At 39.2% G+C, this 24,035-nt stretch overlaps 1 protein-coding gene and 1 long non-coding RNA gene across 2 annotated transcripts in view; one reads left to right on the forward strand and one right to left on the reverse strand.

Annotated features, from left to right (window-relative positions):
- Positions 1 to 201: 201 nt before the first annotated feature.
- Positions 202 to 4,812, reverse strand: LOC105437551. The gene is made up of 4 exons (XM_030976378.1): positions 4,806 to 4,812; positions 3,046 to 4,100; positions 647 to 805; positions 202 to 555 (listed from the first exon to the last, which is right to left on the reverse strand). Exons 1-4 carry the CDS (start codon positions 4,810 to 4,812, stop codon positions 202 to 204), a joined length of 1,575 nt encoding a protein of 524 aa, XP_030832238.1.
- A 1,153-nt stretch (positions 4,813 to 5,965) lies between these two features.
- Positions 5,966 to 24,035, forward strand: part of LOC115920760 — a 29,861-nt gene continuing 11,791 nt past the window's right edge. Inside the window, exons 1-2 of the long non-coding RNA XR_004062525.1 lie at positions 5,966 to 6,077; positions 13,646 to 13,714. This is a non-coding gene — a long non-coding RNA (uncharacterized LOC115920760). The remainder of the gene's footprint in view (positions 6,078 to 13,645; positions 13,715 to 24,035) is intronic.

Below are 24,035 nucleotides of genomic sequence, written 5' to 3' on the forward strand. Positions count from 1 at the left end.
ACGTTGGTTCTCCGCTTTGTCTTGAAGTTGAAGTGGGAAGTGTTCTCAGCTTCGATGTGAGAGTGTTCTTACTGTGGCGCTGCCCCCGATAACTTGATGACATATATAGATGCAATATTATGAAGAACAACAATCTACACATTTACATTTTTTACATTTTTTAAATTAATTAATTTCCACATGTGGGGTGGATTACCCTTTTCAAATGGGTCCACACACTTCTAAAAAACAGTTCCCTTGCCGACTGATCTTCTTTTCTCCCGTATCTGCAAACTTCCTTGCTGTGGACAAAGATTCATCCTCGGCCTGGACTTTGATCAAATCTTCAACAACCACTGCATCATCGAATGGCTTGGGCACATGAAGGGGAGGCCTGGTCCGTGCTGCTTGCCTCTTCTGTTCCCTGGTTTCCACTGCATTCGCACGATGATACCGTGGTGTCCAGTCAGGGTCAGGGTCGTCCGATTTCCTAACGCCAGACACTTGTCCGAATACCAAGTCGTACAATGGATTCATAACACAGGGCCTCCACTTCGCCTGTGTAGTATGGTGTATCTATCTGTAAAAAGGCAACTTGAAAATATCTCACAGTTCTATCAATAAGAACACAAATTTTCCTTTCCTTGCAAAGTTGATCTTCTCGCACCAAATCCCTTCGCACCACGACCGTGGAACAGCCTGTGTCACGTAGCATATCTACCAATGCACCATTCACAAGGCCCTTGCAAACTTTCAAATCGTCCTCTTGTATTCCACATGCCGCTGCAGAAAGTAGTGGAAAGATCTCTCCTCCTGCCAACTTTACCCCGCTATTCCTTGGCTAGTTCGTTTCCCTGTGGGTATGACGGGCGAGTAATGTCCTGGTAGCTGCGGAGGAGAACGTGAAAGCGGTCATCAGGAACCCCTCTCACATACATGGGACTGATAGTCCCAGAGTAGGCGCCGAATCCACACACACTAAGATTGGTTTTAGTGTCGATCAACCTGCGATGTTTCACGTCTACGAGTAAACCAAAGTTAGTAAGAAAATCCGCTCCTAAGATAGGTGTCTTCAAATCTGTGACAATAAAAATCCAGCGAAACACTCGTCGCAATCCAAGATCCAAAGTAAAAGATCGCTCACCGGAAGTGTTGATCGGCGAATGATTAACTGCTTGAAGTTGGATCTTCGACGCTTTGACCGATGAAAATTGAGATTTCTCCAACAGTGACTGGGGAAAAATACTCACCTCGGCTCCTGTGTCAACCATGAAACGCTTGCCAGAGTTCTTATCGAGAATGTAGCAAAGACGACTATGAGGTTTGTTGCCAAGGGAACTTGTCGCCGCTATTCCTTGGCTAGTTCGTTTCCCTGTGGGTATGACTGCGAGGGTGAAGGCGGTGTCGAATGCGATGTCGAACGTCGGCGGCTGGACGAGCACGGGCTCACACACTTGCGAGCTCTGTCACCATAAGTCCAATGATACCAGCACTCACCTCCTTGATGACGCTGTTGTCTCCGTGGACTCTTAGAGCTAGAAGGACGTCGAAGTGGATGAGATGCACCTCGATGCTGACTTCGACTACGACGATCCTCCTGGAGGGAAGAAGTCAGAGCTTGCACCTGTGCTGTGAGCTGTGTGTCCTGCCTGGAAAGCTGTTGAACCTCCGCAGAAACTCGTGGAGGTGACGAGGAAACAGCACTCCCACGAGTCACAGTAGTACTAGCAGGCGTGCATTCTACAGCAGAAACAGAAAGTGGGGAAGAAATCTCCAAGATTCTATCCGCTAACTCCGCTAATTGTTCGATGGAGACTGAGTCGGATGATGAAGCAAGAATAATTCTGACATTATTCGGGAGTCGCTGCAAAAACAGTTGCTTCAAAATACCTTCCTCCAATGTAGACTCTCCCAGTAGTTGTCGCATACGACGAAGAAGTTGAGTAGGCTTGCGATCTCCTAATTCCACAGCAGTGAGGAGTTGGTGAATCTGTTTCTGCTCCGAAACACCGGTTCGTTTGATGAGTTCTGATTTCAGTTTGTCATAACGATCCATTGCAGACGGGGCAATGATAAAGTCCCTGACCTCCTGTGCCACATCGGGCTGTAAAGAGCTAATGACGTGAGCAAATTTCGTCTCTTGTCGTGTAATAGCCCGCGTCAAAAACTGCGCCTCAACTTGAGCGAACCACAGTGCTGGGTAGCCCGGCCAGAACGGCGGAAGTTTGAGTCCAAAAGCCGTAACAGCTGGGCTGGTACTGCCCGGTGCCTCCAGGGCCGCGGCGGAGTCGGAGTCGGGCATTTCCGTTGGCGGAGATGTCGTCGTCATGCACACAAAAGAAATATTGCTCGTAGAAGAACAACAAAAAAATTCGGGGTCACCAATGTAGGAATAAATGTTGTGGATAAAACTAAATGAATATTCTTACCGTTATTAATAATCTTCTGAGCTGATATCTCGAGTGTAGAACGAAACTGGAAAGCGAATCATGAAGAGGAAGAATAGTGCGATATAGCGAAGTGATGACTCAGCTGCATACACACGTGGAGCACGACTAGCTAGCTAGCGAAACGCGAATATGAAGAAGGCACACAACCTTACAGTTCACACTTTCCCAAAATTAACTAGAGGACGTAAATCTAATTTGCGATTGAGTCCTCAAAAAAAAAACGATGATGATGAAACTCACTATTAATGTGAAAACCCATGAAATAACGCTTGTTGTATAATCTGAACTCTTCTTATAAAACGCGTCCGATTGTCGAAACTGAAGACAGGAGAAGTGAGTAAAATCTGTGTGTGGAGACTTTCCCAAGTGTGCTAAAAGTGTGATGATTGGCTTATTAAAACAATAAGGTGTGGTCCGATTGGAGTAACTAAAATAACACTCTTGTTGCTGGGTGGTTCCATGGATGAAATTAACTCAGAGAATGTTTAGAATGTGCAGCTGTAGATTGTTATTGTTATTGAAAATACTAACGAAAGGAATGCTTAAAATGCTGAGTATTTACAATGTTGATAAACATTTGTGAATTGTGACCTTAGAAAAGTTCAAGTCACTACACCCCCATTCCATCTTCAGTGAGATTCCGCTCTATAACTGGAGATTTGAAATCGATGATACATATACCTTCGTGGTTCTCTGCAAACGAGCGGCCATTCAAACTAGTCGATCCTGACTCGACGTTGCCTGTTCCCGTAACAGCTGGTTCGCTGCTAGGTCCGCCAACACTCATGCTTGCTCCTTTCTCTGGTCTCTTCCTCTGGGGACAGTTCCAAGAAAGATGTCCAACTTTCTTGCATACGTGGCAGGTCCTCTCTTCCCTTTGGCTCGACCTCGGCATGGTCTTGCCACCAAGAGACTGACTCTCCCGTCCATGACTCTTTGAACCGCTCCCTTCAGACTGCTGGGTTTCTGTAGACGGTCTGTCTCTTATTCTATGTGTCCGTGGGTCTGAGTGAGCATCTCTATACTGATCTGCAAGGATTAAAAGATTCTGCAAACTCGAAGGTTGTCGTTCCTTGATGAACATTAACAACTCTCTGTTGCCTGTATCCAACACTTGCTCCTGTAGTGTGAGACTCTTCATCCCATCTATACTACTATCATAGGGACTAAGTTCTAGCCATCTATCAAAGTATTTTTCAATCCTAGATGCAAATTGAATATACGTTTCTCCTGATTGGATTTTTGCATGCCGAAACTTCAACCTACATCCCTCCTCCATTAAATCATAACCCTTCAATAAGGCGGTCATTACTGCATTATAATTCTTAGCCTCATCTACTGTAAGTCGTGAAATAATCTGAAGTGCTTTCCCTGTTAACAAAGCGGACACTACTAAAGCCCAAACATCAGTGTTCCAATCTACACTAACGGCATGTCTTTCAAAACGACATAGATAGCTATCAATATCATCCTTCCCATCCTGAGAAGGTGGGATAGGAGGTATCCTGACTTTAGGAACTGATTGGGAAGTATTTCCTGCATCACTCCTAAGCTCCGCTAATTTAATCTGCAGTGCAACTAACTCTGACTCTAGCCTTCTAGCTTCACTTGCAGAAGCTCTTGTTTCGGCCCTTTCATCCCTTGCTTCATTCACACAATCATCCACATACACTGTCAACAAACAAGCAAAGAAATAAACAATTAAATACATGAAATATACAAGAGATAAACAAATATACAATCAAATACATGAGATATACAAAAAAAGTCAGTATGGGTACATTTGGGTAATAATATGTTTCCAGTCAAGGTAGATAATATACTTCTTAAATTGTTGAGCTGCGAGTGTGTTTACAGATGAAGATTTCCTGATTACATTCCATAATTTGAATTCCCTATATAGTTTTTATGCGAGGCATGTTCTCATTACGGGCTTCTGCCTTTGACTTTATTAAATTAAGGTTGAAAGGTTGAAGGTAGAAATGTTACTGTTATTATTATTATTATTACTATTATAAAACTGACAAAAACATTGCAGGCAACAAGAATAGAATTTTTGCAGTCAAAGGTTATGACACTGGCAAAACCATTGCAGTTTACGGAGGAGAATGAGATCAGTATCATTACATGTAGGGTCAAATTTTCCCTAAAATAGACTACCAGTATTACCTGTTTCGAACATGCACCAAGACAAGCCACTGTTACTTTATGTACCCAGGTATGTGTAAAGTTTCCACATGATCGGATGACTAAATAATAATGCAATAAACAAGTAATCAGGCAATTAGATCATTTAGATGGAGCTTATTGTTGCTGCTAAAAAAACAGTGAAATCTGATGTTGAGAAACCAAATTTAAATAAATGACATTAATTACATTCCATGTTTATGATCATACAATAGGTATTAACATATTATATTATTTAAATGTTGATGTTTTTGTTAATATTCTAATTTGTATTTTGATTTTGTCTTTGTCTGTTTGTTTTCTGCTCCTGTATTTGAAGAGTTTAAAATTCAAAAAGAAGCTACATCCAGAAAAAAGAAATTGTTTACCAGATTTTGTACAGGCATGTATAGAAAAGTGATATTAGAAGGTGCATTTTTTCATAATTGCTCCCGAAATTTTTGGTAAATAATTTTGTTGAAAGATCAATAACTCAATTTTCATCAAAAGTGGATTTAGCTCCTTCTGGAATTAGGCTCCTTCTGGAATTAAGCTCTTCATTTGTATTTTGTTGTTACTTTTGTAGGTATTTGTTACTGTATGTTATTGTATTTGTGACCCAGCCTCTTGCCAGTCGATGAGCAAATATTTTCTCTGGCAGAGGACCTGGATAATTTAAATGTAGCTGTATGTGCTGCCTTAATACCATATTGTATTATTATGATTGAATCTATTGATATTATAAATAAGGAAAGGAAGTATTTATATGAGATGAATTTAAATATGAGTTTTTTGTCTAGTTACATGATGAAGAAGTATTTTCACTGGCAGAGGCCCTGGGTAATTTAAATCATGGACCTACTAGTTCAATGAAGCTGTATGTGCTGCATTTATACTATATTGTATTATTATGATTGAATCTATTTATATAAATAAGAAAAGGAAATATTTATAAGAGATGAATTTAAATATGAGTATTTTGTCTAGCTATTTAAGAGTCATGATAGTCTGTGAAAGAAAAATTTAAGGATGTGAATTATAGAATAAAAAAGGAAGATGAGAGAGAAATATATTCAGAGGGAGAGAGAGGGGGAGAGGGAGAGGGAGATAGAGAGACAGAGAGGAAGGGAGTGAGAGGTAGAAACGGAGATAGGGAGAGAGAGGGAGAGAGAACGCAAGACTTGCACGTTATTAGTATGACCAGGGATGTGAATTTCCACTCTTTCTCTTTCGTCCGTGCTCCTCCCTCCGCCCCCCCCCCCCCCATCCCTCCTCCCCTGGATCCGCGCCAGCGCCAGCGGGTTTTGGGGACCATCGACCATCGCTCTGTTGTTGTTATTGTTATGTGCGCATGCGCCTATCAATTTGGATCACACATGGATGCCGCTTTACAGCTGAGCGATGTTGACATCCTACCTGTCTGATGATGACCTTGTCCTTGCATGCCAGATATTATATCGACCTTTCATGACAGACGTGCAGGTTAGTTACACTTACAGAAATGCTAATTGTTTTAGCTTTAATTAAGAATGTATATCTGCAAATTGTTGGTATAATATTGCTTTCATCGTGTCTGCGGCCATGGCAAATCGAGATCGAGGCAGCCAGGCTTGACATTTCACTGTCGGCGGAGTGTGTGGAGGTTGCTTCCCCGTGTATTCCGGCGGGTTTGTGTTGGGCTCTCGCGGATTGAAAATGGTGAAAGTGGTGACGGTGATTTACAGGGAAAAAAATTACTTAACAAATTTAGGGGGCTACTTTTGAAGCTTGCTTGCATTAAAGGTAAAGACCAGTTATGGTCATGCGATTGCATTGTGAAAGAAACGTTGTGGAATCGATCAGAAAAGGTTGATCATCTAGCATCTAGCATCTGCAAGGTTCTGGAATCATCAAAATGATAAGAAATTTGGCCCATTCTTCATAAAGTTACAAGCACTATACACAGAAAGATGTATATGGGACTACCCTATATCTCTCACAGACCATGAGAGAAACAAATTTACCAAATATATGAATTAGTAGGCAGTTTCCCGGCAAATTTTTTTATCATGTATTAGTCAAAACATATTCTTTCACATGATTGGTAATGAGAGCTTCCATTTCATTTTTTGAAATTGGGGCGTTTCCAATACTGGTCTTTACCTTTAAAATAACACTCTTTAATTTGTTTTGCATTGAACTCTATGCAAAATTTGGGGGCTCTTTTATGACTTTCGGGGGCTAATTCGCCCCGAGCCCCCGTGTATTTTTTTTCTCCCTGAGATGAGTTGATAATGACATCAAAGCATAGAGAGTCAACGCTATTTGGGGAAGAATTAATAATCAGTCATTGCACATTTTACTTGCTAACCTAGACCGAAAATCAGACTGTTTGTTGGGGATATGTTCTGCTGAGACTTCTTTTGGCCTCGCCAATTCATCTTTTGAACATTAACGATTGAAATGGACTTTGTTTATTTCGGAGGAGATCGTCAGAAAGTCAAATGATGTTGACAAAACATAAAAATGTCTCCCAAGCAGACAGATTTTCTGTCTATTGCCAAACCTGCAATATAAAGATGAATTACTTGAGGAGATGAATTGTCTGATTGCACTGTATATTCAGCTAGATCTAGAAAAAAATTCTACCCATCTTGACTCCAGACTCCTCAAAACATTTGGTCAGGTTGGATTAATTATTCCCTTACATTTCCTCTTTCTTTTCATCCTTTGGTCACCTAAAATGTTGTCAATTACTATTTTCTAAAATCCTTTACGTTTATCATACCAAGGATTACAGAGAATTGTAATCTATCGTGCATACTGGACAAGTGCAAGTACGCCCCCTACTGGCGGACAGTGGCTATTTTTCTCCTTCTCTCATTACATCAATTACAGAAATGGAGCATGTTTGTCTCATTTCTTTCAGAGCCAGATTCTTTTTTGGGCTTTTGAAACAGCTTAGCAGTAAAGAGGTCTTTTGACTAGATTAATTGTCAGTTATTGTATGCAAAGTAAATGATCCGTTCATTCATGCATGGGTGATAGTCTGATAGAGTATTAAAGAAGTGTATCTTACAAGGTATTTTTCTGATGGCTGAAATTTTAAGATGCCTAGTTTATTAAGAATGAAGAAAATTCTACACTGCACAGGGTATAAAGTTATCAAGGGTCCATTATTTACTTTTAAAAGAACACATACATGTATATATCATGATAATGTTTGTGAATTCCTGTTCAGTGCTCATGGCACTCTCATATTTTGGCATCGCACATGAAATCTTCATGAACAGGAAGGACAATGGCTTTCTGCATTTGAAGAGAAAAGATGCTGAAGAAAAAATTAATGTATGCTTTAGAATTAAATATTAGTCTTTTTTCAGTGTCTCTGTCTGTCTCCCTGCCTTCTCCCTGCCCCCTACCTGCCCCTCTCTCTCTCTCTTTCTCTCTATCTCTCTGTTTCTACTTGTGTCTCTTACAGGGAGCAAAGGAGGAGGGGTTGTAAAACACAGAGGACTGATTTGATTTCTTTGAGTAAGATGCTGAAGAAAAATTGAATATAAGTATGCTTTATAATTATTATTCAGATTTTTCTGTGTCTTTGTTTGTCTCCCTGCACACACACACACACACTCTCTCTCTCTCTCTCTCTCTCTCTCTCTTTCTGTATCTGTTTCTACTTGTGTCTCTCACATGGAGCAAAGGAGGAAGGGTTGTAAAACACAGATAACTGACTGAATTGATTTCTCTAAGTAAGATGCTTAAGAAAATGCTGTAGAATTACTATTAATTTCTCTACGTATGTGACTTTGTAAAACACAGAGAACTCAATTGATTTCTCTTTTAAGTATGAATGCACAAACCAAAACTGAATAGCTAAACTCCTGGAAGGGCTGTCACATATCAACAATTTGAGAGTGTCTTAAAATCAGTTTGTAGAACATGTTTGGGATCAAAGAAAATTAGTGCGGAAGGCTCAGTATAAGCATAAATATGAGTTAAGTTGATTTGAGTTGAGTTGAGTTGAGGTTTTATAATCCAAACTTTCAAATACAGTAATATCACAATGATAACAATAATAAATGTATGTTTAACAAATATCTCAAATGAATAATAAGGACCAGAAAAAAGCATAAAATGCTAATCATGTCTGGTACCATGCATTTTCTTCATATTATCTAAACCCCTTGCAAATCACCAATATGTGACTAGCCTTTTTCTTCTTCTAAGTGGTCACTGACTGCTGTAAAGACTCTCCAGTGTCCTATTTAGAGTCTGTTCAATGTGCTTCACCTATTCTGTGCAAGGACACCAATTATCCCACTTGAGTGGGGGATCAAGAATCATTTTTAAAGGACTATTGTTGCTTGGGATTACAAAAGGCAGCACATGGCCCATTTATTGAGCCGAGGTGAATAGGTATGCCCTCATCAGCTCGAGATTGCCAAATAGCCCACTATTTCTGATTTGAGAAATATACCCGAAGTTTCAAATCGACCTCGAAACTCGAAACTCGAACTTGAGAAATTGGCTTGAGATATTTTGTTCAGCGTTGGCGCATAGTGCCAGTCTTCGGGCTCGTGAAGACGCACCGGACAAATAGCGGGATAGTTTGCAAATTTATAGCCCCAAGATATCTTGGGATGATTATCTCGACCAAATATCCCGCTAATTGCAACTGCGGGCTGATGAAGACTCAAATTAGCTGGATAATTTGCGATCGGGATAGTAGGTTATTTGGCAATCTCGAGCTGATGAAAACAGGCCTATATACTATTCCTTGAGCAGGGTAAACAACAAGAAGGACAATAGCTCTACAACTTGGTTTCTCCCCTTGGTTCTTGAGGTGAGAAGAAAAGGGCTCTTATAAATACAAGTCTCTCAAACAGTTACTTTCAATTCAGAATGAAGCAGGAAAAGAAACAGTAATTATAGGGAGATCAGTGGCAGCGGCACAGTATGCATTTAAAACTATCCTCACTTCTTTTCAGATATCCCTTTTTTTGCATTGATTTACTGGTATTGCCTTGGAATAATTGGAAGGAAGTATACATTTTTAATCGTGATTTACTGTTTTTCACAGTGTGCTATAAAGTTCCATCTTTATTTGATCATGAGACAGAATTACTAACATGTGCACTTTGTAAATTCATTCAGATGTCCTAAAAAAATGCATTTTGTAAAAAGAGAGAATTTGTCAGGCAATTGCCTACATTTTTCTGGCTCTAATAAATCTACTAAATGCCTGAACAATGGATGATACTTTCTTCTCAATCATGAAGCAAACAACTTGGTATAGTTGAAAGTAAGAGCAAATCTGTAATATTTTTAATAATTAAATCAATCTCCAATTGTCATGTGGGAAATTAAATATACATCTCTAAGTTAATTTTAGGTACATGAACTTCATGAAGCTTATTCTGGTTTATTTGGATTACTCGTAAGTGTAAACATTATGCTGCCGAAAGCTTCAGAGCTTTAATCACAGGCTGCTCAATTGAATAATTGTCTGTCTAGCTTTTCAGCCCCGAGCATGGATGCCTAAATCAATAGATGCTTCCTTTTTGGCCTGTGGAATCTGATAGAGCTCAGTGCTTGGCTAGTCCAGTCTGCATTATTTCATTGTCTCCGTTATTGAAATATTAGATACTTGGATCTATTCACACCAGTTGTAGAAGTTAGTTTATTGGAATAAAGACATTGGATTGTCATCCACCATTTACCAATTCAAATCATGTTCCAAAATCTTTGGCTAGATGCTTTCTCCAATTGTAGAGATAATGAGAAACCATTGTCATACAAACTGTAAACTGTACTTCAACAAAAAGTAATGCAAAAGATATATGCATGTAGATAGATGCTTCCTTTTTGGCCTGTGGAATCTGATTGAGCTCAGTGCTTGGCTAGTCCAGTCTGCATTATTTCATAGTCTCCGTTATTGAAAATATTAGATACTTGGATCTGTCCACACCAGTTGTAGAATCGGTATTGTGTAGAACTTGGGTTATTGGAATATAGACAGTGAGGATTGTCATACACCATTGACCAATTCAAATCATGCTCTAAAATCTTTGGCTAGATGCTTTCTCCAATTGTAGAGATTTATCTGGTATACAGTGAGAAACCATTGTCTTACAAACTGTATACCAGGTACTGTACTTCAACAATAAGTAATACAAAGATATGCATGTGTGATGAAAAGTTTGCACCTATCTTTCTCATCTATCACTTGTTTAATTGTACACAAAACAATGTATGTGCCAAAAACAATTTATAGTTTAGGGAACAAATTATGTGGTATTATCTTGAATGTGTTTATTTGATGTACCTGAAGTTTGCATCCCCTCATCCCCAAGACAGATGGGGAAAAGATGATGACATATTGCCATTTTTATGTCTTTCAAGTCTCTCCCACAGATCGATTTCTCTGAATTGACGATTCGTTACTTCATTAGAGCTTGCTCTCAAGATTCAGTTCTCCCATCAAGGACTCCATCCTTGAATGTCTTGGTGAACTTGAGTATCTTTATTGAGTCTGAAATGTCAGGCAAGCTCTCGATGGCGGAACCGTGTCTTGGCATTCACCTCCCCGATGAGATGTGTCCATGTTCGGCTCGGCTCACATAATGATTAATTCATGTGAGAGTGAATCACGGAGGCCGAGGCTGCGAGCCATCATCAACTGTATTCCTTGCCTTGAGTAATGTGATTTGGTCAGAGCGCTCCTTCAAGGGCTCCTCTCCTAAATATATAATGCAGGATAATGAGCAAATTGCTGTCTCATCTGAAAAGGTCCTGGCTATATTTTCACCTTGAGGGAAAGATAACATGAATGGGGTGAGCGAAAAAGATAAAAACAGAGTGGAGAGCAATTTAGGCTTGGAAAGAGCTCTGGATAATTCATGAAAGCAAAAGGCTCTGGTAGCTCAGACCTCTCCCCCCCCCCCCCCAAAAAAAAAGGAGAGGAAGAATAATGGAGAAGGTTACATTTCATTTGATACATGTAGAAGCTGATCTCAAAAGGGCTCTCATGAAAGAGAGTAATGTTCCATTGAATAGAATTGGGGTAGATAATTTATTAATTTTGCAAGCTATCACTTTCAGAGACCTTGCATTAGAACTCTTTGAAGTTTGATGAAATACATTTCTTAGTGCAAAATGCTAATCAAAGAAACAAAAGAAGTGTTCATTACTGACAGGTGTATGATATTAAAAACAAGCTTGATTGCACATCATAGCCCAGACCCATTACAATGTCATAAGTGAAATGATGGATTTAGAAGTGAAATTATGGATGATTATCGTGGCATCTTCCAAAATGACTACCTTACCTTTAATGACCAACCCTACCTAGTGAGGCTTGGGTCTGTGGTTATAACCGGAGTGACTCATCAATCATAATTTCAGTTGCCCAATTTGTGGCTCATTTCCCAAATATCAAATTCTTTTGCAGCCAGCGGTCCAGGGGATGCGCTGTAGCAAATTTGGCAAGGAAATAGACCCTCCAGGGCTGGGGACATGTTTTCACTTGCGGTTGTAGGCACGATCCCGTTCAGACAAGAAAAAAAAATCATATATGTACATGTATTGAATAAGTGATTCAATTTATTGAACAGGTGAGATGGGAAATTGGGCAATATTTCGTAAGAACATGATTTTAAAACGAACCCCCCCCCCCCAGAAGGGTCAAAGTGAACCCTTTGCATAAACGTGACATACCTTTAGCGGGATACTGCCTGTAATGTGAGGATCATACACAACTGTGTACTTCTCATCCAAAAGGAGTCTTCCGTTACAAATTTGATAATTTATGTACATGTACCTTGTGCGAATGAGCCAAATGCACATGGTTATTTAGACGTTTCTTTGTGCACTGCTTCTTCATGAAATTTGGTGAAAATTTTCCTCCTAACTCTTGTGCGGAAGGGTTTATCAGAAGTTGGGTCTTGTGATAAGGGGAGGGGGGGGGGCGGGGGCTAAAGGGGTAGAGGGGGTGGGGTGGTGTATAAGTCAGGGGGTAGGAGACACAAGAGGGAGTGGTCACACACACCCCAGGTGCTGTTTCTGTCGGCTGTGGTTATTACTTGTAGAAACACAGGGCAATTTCATCATCCGTCTAATGAAGATCCTTAGCGGATTTGACAGTTTTGAATTACCCTCGCGTATCATTGGTGTAAGGGACGGCTCCAAAATGCAAATACTGCACTCTTGGCTTCGATCAGATCGATGGGAAAGCAACTGTTTCCTTGTCTGTTCCAAGTCATGTGATCCCCATTGCATTGTGATGTCAATAAATAATTGAATGCACAAACAGAGCCCTTTTTTGGGATATTTGAGAAATGGGCTAAACAAGTTGTTGATATAGTTCATTACAGTATTGGTATAGCTGTGAGATGAATGCATAAATTAGACAATTAAAAGGAAAATATGTAAATACATCACTTTGATGATAGTACAAATGTGTTCAATGTTTTATTTTTTGTTGTAAATCCATGATTTTTTGTTTTTTGTTTTGTTTGTTAATACAAGGCAACCTCAGTACAACATGTGCCTCTATATAATATCTAGATCTATGTGAAAATGTTTTTGTATTTTATTTGTACCTGTATTACACAGAGACTCAAGTACAACACCTTTGGAAAGCCTTGGCAGGAGATACCTTGCTAAAGAAGAAATAATGAATGAATGCATGAAAGAATGTATGAATGAAAGAATGAATGAATGAGTGATTGAATGAACAGATGAATTAATGAGTGAATGAAGGGATGGAGGAATGGTTGGATGCATGAATGAATGAATGAATGTTTGAATGGATAAATGGATGAATTGAATGAAAGGATGGATGAATGGTTGGATGGATGAATAAATTAATGAAAACAAACTAAACTCAATAGAGCATGGACCTACTTTTTCTTCTTGGATGAAAGTGAACAAATCCTGTATTTCTTTTCTGTCTCTATATTTTAGGACCCAGGATAACAAAAATTACAAGCTATTCCAAATCACAACTTTTTCTTCTTGGATGAAAGCATCAAATCCTGTACAATTTCTTTTCTGTCTCTGTATTTTAGGACCCAGGATCTTGTGAAATCATCGAGGGATAGCCACTTGACCTGAGCAGTGAGTCACACGCAAGATAGGTGAGTAAATGTAACGAGACCTCTCCTACGAAACGCTAGAAAATCAAACCACTGCCACTGTCCGTATTCAGAACCCGATAAAATTATTCATGTAACCATACAGCTTCCTTGGAACAAGTTTTTCTAATTGATCTCGGTCATGCAAAGGAGAATGCACAAGCGTAGGGTCTTCCACAGAAGAGGAATTTGTTTAGGTGTATGCTGTATCAGATAAGGGGTCATTCACACTACAAATTTGTTTTAGGAGTATAATACTGCATAAGCTAAGGGGTTATTCACACAAGAAGAATCTGTTTAGGTGTACGTACGCCTGTATTTGTGTTTTGTACATATGAATTATTCATGTGAGTCCATGGCCATTCACACATGGCAGATATGATTGAAGTATCTGTGTCAAGCTTTTATCATCAATAAATGCCTGTTTTATCATTGACCTTGAGCCAAATACACTTCTCACACTTCGCTCAGCTGAGCTCTTTCATTACGAAACAGCCCTATAGCTGCATTTACACTACAACCAAAATTTTTCAGTATCTCACATTCCACTGTTGGTTACATAACAACTACCGGCAAACACAACAACAAATTGAAATGGACAAATCCACATCTGGAGTGTATTTTTTTTATAAATGCCTGCCACAGTTTCACTGATTTTTGCAGTGTAAATGTAAACTTCTGTGAGATACAAATTTGTTGACACGTGACTCTCCTTGCTTCCGTGCTAACGCATGCAGCGCACCGACGACCCTCACAAAAAATTGTTATGAGCAATCTTCAACAATTTTTTTTATGGGTGCCTCGAGTAGTGTAAATGCTAATCCCCCCCCCCCCAAAAAAAGAGATGGTTTTTCAAAATGGTATTTTGGATGTGTAAGTGGGTCCGATGACATCCGCATTTGCAATGTGTATGCCTTCCTTTTATTTGTGCATGACAATAAAGAAATTCAATTCAATTCAATAAACAATAATACTATCTCAGCAAATCTCATATGAAATGTTTTTTAACAGTAGTGTACAGCCATGCATCAGATAACTCCTATTGCTGCAGGCCGTTCACTTCTATAGAGTTATTGTTCGTATTGATATTTTTCTATGTGTGAAAGGGGGCTAAAATCTGCAGGTGGTGACTGGATGGAGGAGTTGCGGTTAGCAGAGGTGATTGCTAATGCTTGGTGTAATAATACAGATGGGTATGACATAAATTCAATGAGGGTGACAATTAATAAAAGTAAAAGCAATGCTCAACATTTTGTTTCCTCACTCCTGTCAGTACCCTATGTGAAAATATTAAACAGACAATATATTTTCAGAAGAAAGATATAGTGAGATTGCAAAAAAAAATGATTTTGGGAAGCCAACTTAGAGAAAAAAAAAGCATAAATTAGGTGGAAAAGAGACTTGGAAATAGAAAATGAGTAAGAAGATTGGAGAGATGGAGTGAGTGAGAGGAGAAAACGAAAGAGAGAGGGAAAGGGAAAAAGAGCAAGAGAATGAAAGAAAAGAGAGGGAGCAAGGGAGAGAAATATTTAAAAAAAAAGGAGCAAGGATGAAAAGAGAGAAAGAAGGGGAAGCAGGGAGAAGAGAGAGAGATTGATAGAGATACGGCTTTGAGAGGAAAGAACAAGGAAAAACAATGAATATATCAATTACTAGCACAGAAACCTGTGTAAAAGGGAAGGAAAGGAAATGAGAATGGCTTGAAAAGATTGATATCAATAAAACAACATCCACAAAAAATAACATCATGATCAAGTGAATAATAAATGGGGAAGCGTATTCCTTGAAAAAACAGTGATGTCAAGCACGAGTGAGGCTATAGAATTAGAAAAATGGTGGAAGAGAGACGATTCAGGGAGAGATCGAAGGAAAAGGAAGCCGCGTGCAAGCGCTGGCTGGCGAGGAGGGAAACAAATTTGAGCAAAGAATCAATGGTCGTAGATGGGAGAGATTATTAATTGAGAGCAGTGCCGTGCACGTGCCTTGAATGTAGAGTGGCTTAGCAGAGAGGAGACCCATTGGAGGGCATGTGAGTGGCGCATTACCCGGCTTAATTACTGATAAAGACGCTCTAAAATGCCACACGAGTATGAGCCCGTGGCGACACTCTCTCTCCTTCCTTCTCTCTTTCTCTGTCTCTCTCTGTCGCTCTTTCTTTCTCTCTCTCTCTCTCTCTCTCTCTCTGTGTCTTTCTCTCTATCTCTCTGTTTCTCTCTGTTTCTCTCTCTCTCTTTTTCTCTCTCTCTTTTTCTCTCTCTCTTTCTCTCCCTCTCTCTCTCTTCTCTCTCCCTCTTTCTCTCTCTCTTTCTCTCCCTCTTTCTCTCTCCCTCTTTCTCTATCTTTCTCCTCTTTTTTTCTCCCTCTCTCTCTCCCTCCCTCTCTCTCTCTCTCTCTCTCTCTCTCTCTCTCTCTCTCTCTCGGTGCTTCTTCTGATTTTGTTTCTTGATCAGGGATAAGGGAAACATGAAGGTTGTTTGTTTGTCGGGTTGATGGATCTTCACATTAGAATGTAGAGGACTTGGGGGATTCGTTTCACAGCTCATACACAAGGCTGTCTATGGTTAGACTTCTTAGAAATGTCATTATGGAAGTATCAAGTTAAATACCACAGATGTGTTACATTTGTATTTAGATCTTGTTGATATTTACACCCCCTCTCTCTCTCCCTCTCCCTGCCTCTCTTTTTCTCTCTGCCTCTCTTTTTCTCTCTCTCTTTCTCTCTCTCTCTCTCTCTTTCTCTCTCTCTCTCTCTCTCTCTCCCTCTCTCTCTCCCTCCCTCCCCCTCTCTCTCTCTCTCTCTCTCTTTGGTTCCTCACCACGCTATGGTTTATCCAGGAAAGGGTGTGTCAATTAAATTGTTCGCTTTTCTACCAACAAAATTACAAGTAGAATAGAAGATAAACATTTAATTCTATGATAAATGACTCCTACATCAGACTTTTACTTCCATCTTTCAAAACCTGTTTAATCCATCACCCCTTGCCTCCATAAAGTGTGCACATGTATATACATTTTCTCTTTTTTTCCCTTCTCTCTACCTTCATCACATTTTGTGTAACGACCGATTCGCTCATTTTCCTCGCTTGGTCGACGACTCATTTCTTTGCATTCCTGCGGGATGCTATGAGAGCCGCAGCTGCAGGAAAATATAACACATCGATGATTAGAAACTTCTCCAATATTTGAACACCATGCATGCCTTCCAATGCATAGTCGTGCCGTCTTACCGTGGGTAAAAAGGACCTCTTTTCCTTGTTTTCTACACTAAAATGGTTACAATGTATAAGGAATCCTTCAAAAATAAAATCAGTATAGGCCTTCATGTATTTCTGTTTTGTTTTTCTGCAATACCCTATTGTTACTGCTCCCAGTGATTGTAGTTTTAAAGAACATAGCACAAGCACACACTAAAAAATAACTGTATTATTAAATGAGGGAACAATACTGTGTTCTCTGAGAGAAAATATATCTTAAGTAAGCCAATCTATAAGACTATCATCAAGGAAGAAAGAAATGAAGGAAGGAATAAAGAAAAGAAGAAAGAAAGAAACAAACAAAGTATAAAAGAAAGAAAGAAAGAAATAGAGAAAAAAAGAAAGAAAGAAAGGATGAAAGAAAGAAAGAAAGAAATAGAGAAAAAAAAGAAAGAAAGGAAGGATAAAAGAAAGAGATAAAATAACAATGAATCCATTGCCTCCGCGAACCAGGTGTGGAGAAAATTAAGTAGTCTTCTAGCTAATTTTTTACACATTACACTTAAGATTAAATATTCTCTTCAAGTAACAATGCAGCTGTAATACCCACCACCTTCCCATTCAAAATTGATAACACGTGATGTTTATATATTAGCTAAGACCATTATGAAATGGCATTTGAAGTGATCTAAAGGAAACCGACATAAATCTCAGGATGGAAAGCAAGCCACTCTAGTGCATTCATAACAGTTTTTTAATCCAGACTCAGAAGTATGTTACGTCGATCATATCATTGATCTGTAACACTTTCACGATCCGGTGTTAATACATGTATTATTTAATTCTGTTCCGTTTTATTTGGGGGGGGGGGGGGTTTAATTGAGCTGACTCAGGTTTGGTATTCATATAGCACCAGGACGATTTTTAATAATGTAAAATGTTATGGGTTACACATTTCTGTATCTTATAGCACAGAGAATACGCGCTAGTGCTTTGTTACATCTCTTGTATATCTTTCATTCATTTAATGTAGGTGTTAATCTACTACCAAGCTAGTTAAAATGATCCTACAGCATAGGTTATAGTTGATGCATGGTTTATGCCTTCAGATTTTTGTTACAACATGTTCAAGAGTTTGATAGCATTGAAGCAATTCTGGAAGCTGATTCATAGCAAAATCATGTTTTTAAAATGCAGCCTTTCCTGTGTTTAACATTAAAATCTTCAACCCAAAACATTATAAAAAAAATTATGACCGGCAGATAAATGCATAAATAAACATGGTTCAAAACTGTGATATTAAGCTTAAAAAAGGAAATTATGAACACAACCATAGAAGTCTGCTAACTCCATCTCCATCTTGGAGATCCAAGGCTCCCGTTTATAAGAAAAGCCCAGCAGTCTTGGGAAATGGGGGACTCGCTTGAAGACAGCGGCTGGCTGTTGGCTCATTTATCCTCATTAAGTGATTGGCCGCTGCTTCTCTACCCCGCTCTCCCCCGCCATAAATTGCAGAGTGTAATTGAAGACTTCGGCAGTTGGGCCTGTTTACACGGAAGAATCCTGCATTTAGTGGTAGTCAATTTTCCATTGAACTTCCACAATGGGTGAGTCCATGGGCAGTGACTAGTATGATATGACTTTTGTCCATTCATTTCATTAAAAAATGATACATCTCTTGATATGATCACTGAATAATGGTTCTTAGTACCGGGATCAGTAACATTGTTCTGTGGTTGCGTCAAGATATTTTTCACTATTGGATGAAATAAATGGACACAGTCATCATGTAGGGGACACATTGCATGGAGTAATCCCAAATATGATCTTGTTTATTCATTTCATTAAAAAATGATACATCTCTTGATATGATCACTGGATAATGGTTCTTGGTTATGGTATTACGAATGTTATTCTGTGGTCATGTCAAGACATTTTTCACTTTTGGATGGAATGACAAAAATCATGTCGTACAGGACACATTAAAAAAAAACATCCCAAATATGATCTCGGTGACTGTAAACCACCAATAAGGCACTGGAATTTTTTTGTTTGTTTGATTGTTTGTGTTTTTGTTTTATTCTGTGTCCGAAACTGGAGATTCCAAGCTTTCCCGTGATACGCAGAACCCTTCTGGCTCTAAACAGATAAACAGACGATCTGGGGGGCGGTTCTCAAAGCTTTTTTTCAATGACAAATGACAAAAATCAGTGACATATCTGCTGAAAACCAATCAGAAGCGAAGATTTCAGTAGCTTATACCAAAAACTGTCATTTGTCACTGATGACAAGTTTTGTGAAACGCCCTTCTGATGTTATACATGTATGTAGAGCAAGCAATTCAGTGACATCACACTTTTCTTCACTATTTGCTTCACTATCGTAATTTCCAACTTACATGTAAGTGCGATTTTGAGCCTGGGGTTACAAGCGTTCATCTTTATTGATCAACACGACATGTTTGTCTACAAATTGGGGCTATTAAAGTCATGAAGCCTTTCAGCTACTTTTCAAGAGAATCATCATCCCAAAGGTCGGTTGTCTAGCGGTTGAGATTAAAATGGATAGGCCTATAAGTATGGATTTAAATTGGTCTATTGGGATATCATCTTTCGAAGGCCATTTAATGTTACTAGGATATCCACTTTAAACTATATTTAGGAGAAAAAAATCTGTCCAAAGCCAAATGTCACCTATTTGGAAGACACTTCAAGTGTAAATGGGGCTATTGAGTATTGAAGCTACCATGTATTTTCAGGAATGGAATATTAAATTTCTTCTAAAAAATAAATCTATCCATGTATTTTTTAGGAATGGAATATTACATTTCTTCTAAAGAATATATCTTTCCAAAGGTAATTTTTTCTGGTAGTTTGGTTGTAAATTGGTCCATTGAAGCTTTACATACAACCTTCAAGTTATTTATAGATCTTTCAAAGAAAGTTATTTCCTAATTTCATTTTTCTAAAAAATACACTCCATGTAAATTTGGGTTTTGAAGACATGATGTAGTTGAACAATCAATGCCTTTAGCTATCTTTGAAAGAGATTGTCATTCCAAAGGTGAGTTTTACGAAAGATAATCTTAAAAACCATCTTTAACAAAAGGTATTATTTCACGGAATTGAAGGGTCATTTCATCTCACTTTGAGCAATCTTTTAACGATAGTGTCTTTCCAAAGGTCACTGTTGAGGAAGATATGCTGGGTGTGAATGGGGCTCTTGAAGCCTTTAGTGTCAGGAGGCAGGCGGTCCAGCAGTCAGTCATGTGAGAGGACAATTCTAAACAATCGGGCAGGAGGCGTGAGAGCCAGCCCTAGTATGTATTACAAAGATAGTCTCAGCCCCAAACACCAAGAATGTTAAAAATCAACTACTAGAGTCATACATGTATGTCATCAACATGCTTCGTGTTGTATTAATATGTTGCAGCACAACTCTCATTGCATGTGACAATAAAACCTAGGGGCATCCACTTAAAAAAAATGCTTGATTCAAAGATTCAGGCAATATATTTGACCTACAAGTATGTCTTGATACTATTGAGTATAAAATCAAAGGGTCCGAAATAGCAAGACTACCCAGTGGTTGAAATTTTGGCATTGTTTACACTAGAGAGACCATAATCAGAGTTTGCAGTGATGTTTACACTAAGCTGTAATGGATAAGTCCACATCTAAAGTAGATGGCAAGATGTTGCATGCATGACTAATTCAAACATTTTCTTGCCCATTCAGTCCCAATTAACTGCACTCCTGTGCTATTTTGCCATTAAATGCCCAATCCTTCTGAAATGTAAATGTAAATGTTGTGTAACTATTGTATTTATAGGTCAGCTTTATGAATTATTACAAAGTGCACAAGTCGTACAACCTGTATATCAACACGTACCTTCATCTACACATGTATATGTAGCTATTTCCTCACTAAATGTCAAATCCTTCTGAAATGTGAATGTCATACGTACCGTACAACTACTGTTTATTAGGTCAGCTTTATGAATTATTACAAAGTGCACAAGTCATACATGTATATCAACACGTACCTTCATTTACGCATGTACATGTAGCTGTATTCTATACATTTATGAGGGGGTTTGGTGTGTGTGTATGTTAAGTTGTATCAACAATATAGAACTGTATTTTCTACACATTTGTTGAACAAATTTATTGTTCTGGTTTAACTCATCTAATTTCTTTTAGCTATGATGCATGTATATCAAAACAAAATCCTTTTTGGTGTATAATTTTGAAGTTTATTGGTATTAGTAAGTTTCTGTAAAAAATAATATAGTGAACAGCTTAACGGATGTAGTCCATGAAAAAAACCTTATTTATTGCATGTGCTCCAAATTATTTGTGTGAAATAAGTTACCGGTAGTCTTTAAAGGTTCTTACAACAAAGAGTGTAATTTCATCTTTCAAAGAAAGGAGAGGATATATTTTTATTTGAGGAATAGAGGAAGCTTGCATACTTGGTCAGTTGCTATTATCTGATATTCATAGAGTCAAGCTGCTGTGCCAATAACTCTTATCATATTATTCCTCATCAGGATTGCTAGGCCTGTCTCTTGCTCCGAACCTCGAGGACTTGCATCCCCGTTAAAGTATTCATTTAATTCTCCCATGTCACTGTCATTACATACCTCTCCAACATCCCTCCCCCTTCTGTTCAGGCCTGTTTTCATCAGCTCGACATTGCCAAATAGCCTGTTATTTCAGTTTAGGGCAATAATCCCGATGTTACAAATTGCATCTTCATCAGCTCGAGACTTGACCTCGAAACTTGAATCTCGAGCTCGAGAAATTAGCTCAAGACATTTTGCTCAGCGTTTGTGCATAGTGCGAGTCTTCGGGCTGGTAAAAACGCACCCGACAAGTAGCGGGATATTTTGCAAACTAGCCCAAGATTTCTTGGTATGATTATCTCAACCAAATATCTCCCTAATTGCAACTTTGGGCTGATGAAGACGCAAATTAACTGAATATTTTGCGGTCGGGATAGTTTAAATAGCAGGATATTTGGTAAACGCGAGCTGATGAAGACAGGCCTTTTGGGGAGCAGAGTTAGATATGTGCATAAATCAACCCATGGGATATGTCTTGATTGTGGTGTGACGCGTGGAGAGTGATTCTTTAATTGAGGCTCTCTCTCCATGAGATGCATTTTATACCAGGGAGGGATAGAGAGGGGGGAGGGATAGAGAGGGGAGGGGTAGAGAGGGGAGGGGTAGGGGAGGGGTAGAGAGGGGGAGAGAGGAGAGGCTTAGTGAGTGAGAGGGAGGGAGGGGAGAAGAGAGGAGAGGGGAGGGGAGGGGAGGGGAGGGGAGGGGAGGGGAGGGGAGGGGAGGGGAGGGGAGGGGAGGGGTGAGGAGAGGAGAGGTGAGGAGAGGTGAGGAGAGAGGGGGAGAGGGAGATGAGGGGAGAGGAGAGAAGGGGAGGGAGGGATAGAGAGAGGGAGAGAGGGATAGATAGAGAGTGGAGAGGAGGGGTACAAAGAAGTAGTGTGTAGTCTTTAGCATCAGACCTTGTCAGTTGTTTTAGATGCTATGAGGGAGATGATATTTCAATCTGAGCCAAGACTACATCAGCCTTATAGCTACAGTAAAGATGGTGTCAGCGATATGCATTCTTTATATGAACCTGTTTCTAAAGAGCGATTAAAAAATACAGGAGCTGTATGTACTGTACATGGCTGTTGTTTTACACAAAACACATTTTCTTGGGACTTTGTGGAAATAGAAAAGGTGGCCATTTTAGACAGGTGTCCTATATAACACTTTAGTTTTGTCTTCTTGACATTCCATGCAAATTGATGGGCTAGGTACGTTGAGCTACTATTCATTTTCACTCAAAACATTTCAAGCAATAATTTTGAAATAGAGAAGTACAACTAGTATCTCATAAGGGTCTTTGTTTATAGACTATAGCTCATGTATGCATGACTAGAGGGAAGAAGATGAAATTGATCATCCAGTCTTTTGCTCGTTTAAAAACGAAAGGAGTAAAACCTCAGAAAGGTTTGATATTTCATACACGTATGTCACTTTTCATAAAATATTTGGTCTGTATGTCTTTTATGCATGATAGAGAAAGAGGAATCAGCATAGATATTGGGGGAAAATCCCTTTTTGGAAGACTATACAATGCTAAAGAAGGCAGAGATTTAACGTTTAATGGAAATCTAGATTATAAGCATTTACAGAGACATACATGTTTCTTCAGATAAAGGAAAGGCAATCGTAAAGCATAGCTCTTAAATGATTAGACTTGTAAATAATGCATTAGGAATTTATAGAAACATCAATATTTCTTATGGTCGTAAAAAAGATCTGTATCACTGATCTGTGAGTGTGATGGAACATATTTAGCTAAGCTGATATGAGTGGGAAGAGACAATTTTTTTCCTCTCTCTCTCTCTCAAATATGTTAATTATATTAGACATCACACGTATATACATGCAAGCCAAGTCTAAACCAGTTTCTCATAATGCCAGCTGACGGTTATTTACACGTAAGATGACAAGCTATTGATGGCTTCGTACAAAGAGCCTCCTACAGGGGGGATGAAAAGAAAGGGGTAGAATTCGCTGGAAAAATAAATACTGAATCAGGAAACCCTTTCTTCACCCCTCGGAAACACCGTGCCTTTCTCGATACAGTACTGATGCACATGTAGCGGGGGTCGCGATGCAAAGAAGCCCCTCTTGTGCCACCGGTATGCGGTGACACGTTCCCGGCCGAAGCTTGACTTGCAATTGGTTGATTATTGTACTACTAATATTGATCAGAGCACTCTTAAGTGGAAGACCTGGGTATCTCATGAGCGCAGACAAATTGCATTAGGCCAATTGCCCTGCTTGTAGCGTTTCGGAGCAGGCAGGCAGGCAGGCAGGAAGGCAGGCAGGCTGCGATTTTTCGTGGATATTAGTCACTGCTCGACGAGAGAGAGAGAGAGAGCGGGCCGTGAGGAGCGTAGACAAAGACATTTTGATGAAATGGAGTTGACATGGCACTCACTCACAGTGCCCGAGGAAAAATTGTCATAACCACAAACATGAAATGTGGATTTTGTTGACATAATACCTTGTAATCAAATTTTGCCTGATTACAATCTTTTAATGAACCTCA

The sequence above is a fragment of the Strongylocentrotus purpuratus genome, unplaced genomic scaffold (genome assembly GCF_000002235.5).
Source record: "Strongylocentrotus purpuratus isolate Spur 01 unplaced genomic scaffold, Spur_5.0 spur5_scaffold_9, whole genome shotgun sequence".
NCBI classification, from domain to species: Eukaryota; Metazoa; Echinodermata; class Echinoidea; order Camarodonta; family Strongylocentrotidae; genus Strongylocentrotus; species Strongylocentrotus purpuratus.

Excerpts from the sequence above, each read along its gene's own strand:
- LOC105437551 (XM_030976378.1), bottom strand. Across the intron at positions 806-3,045 it reads TCACTGAAGATGGAATGGGG|GTAAAGTTGGCAGGAGGAGA; the intron begins GTGTAGTGACTT and ends AGGAATAGCGGG. Across the intron at positions 556-646 it reads TCGTGGTGCGAAGGGATTTG|ATACACCATACTACACAGGC; the intron begins GTGCGAGAAGAT and ends TTTTACAGATAG.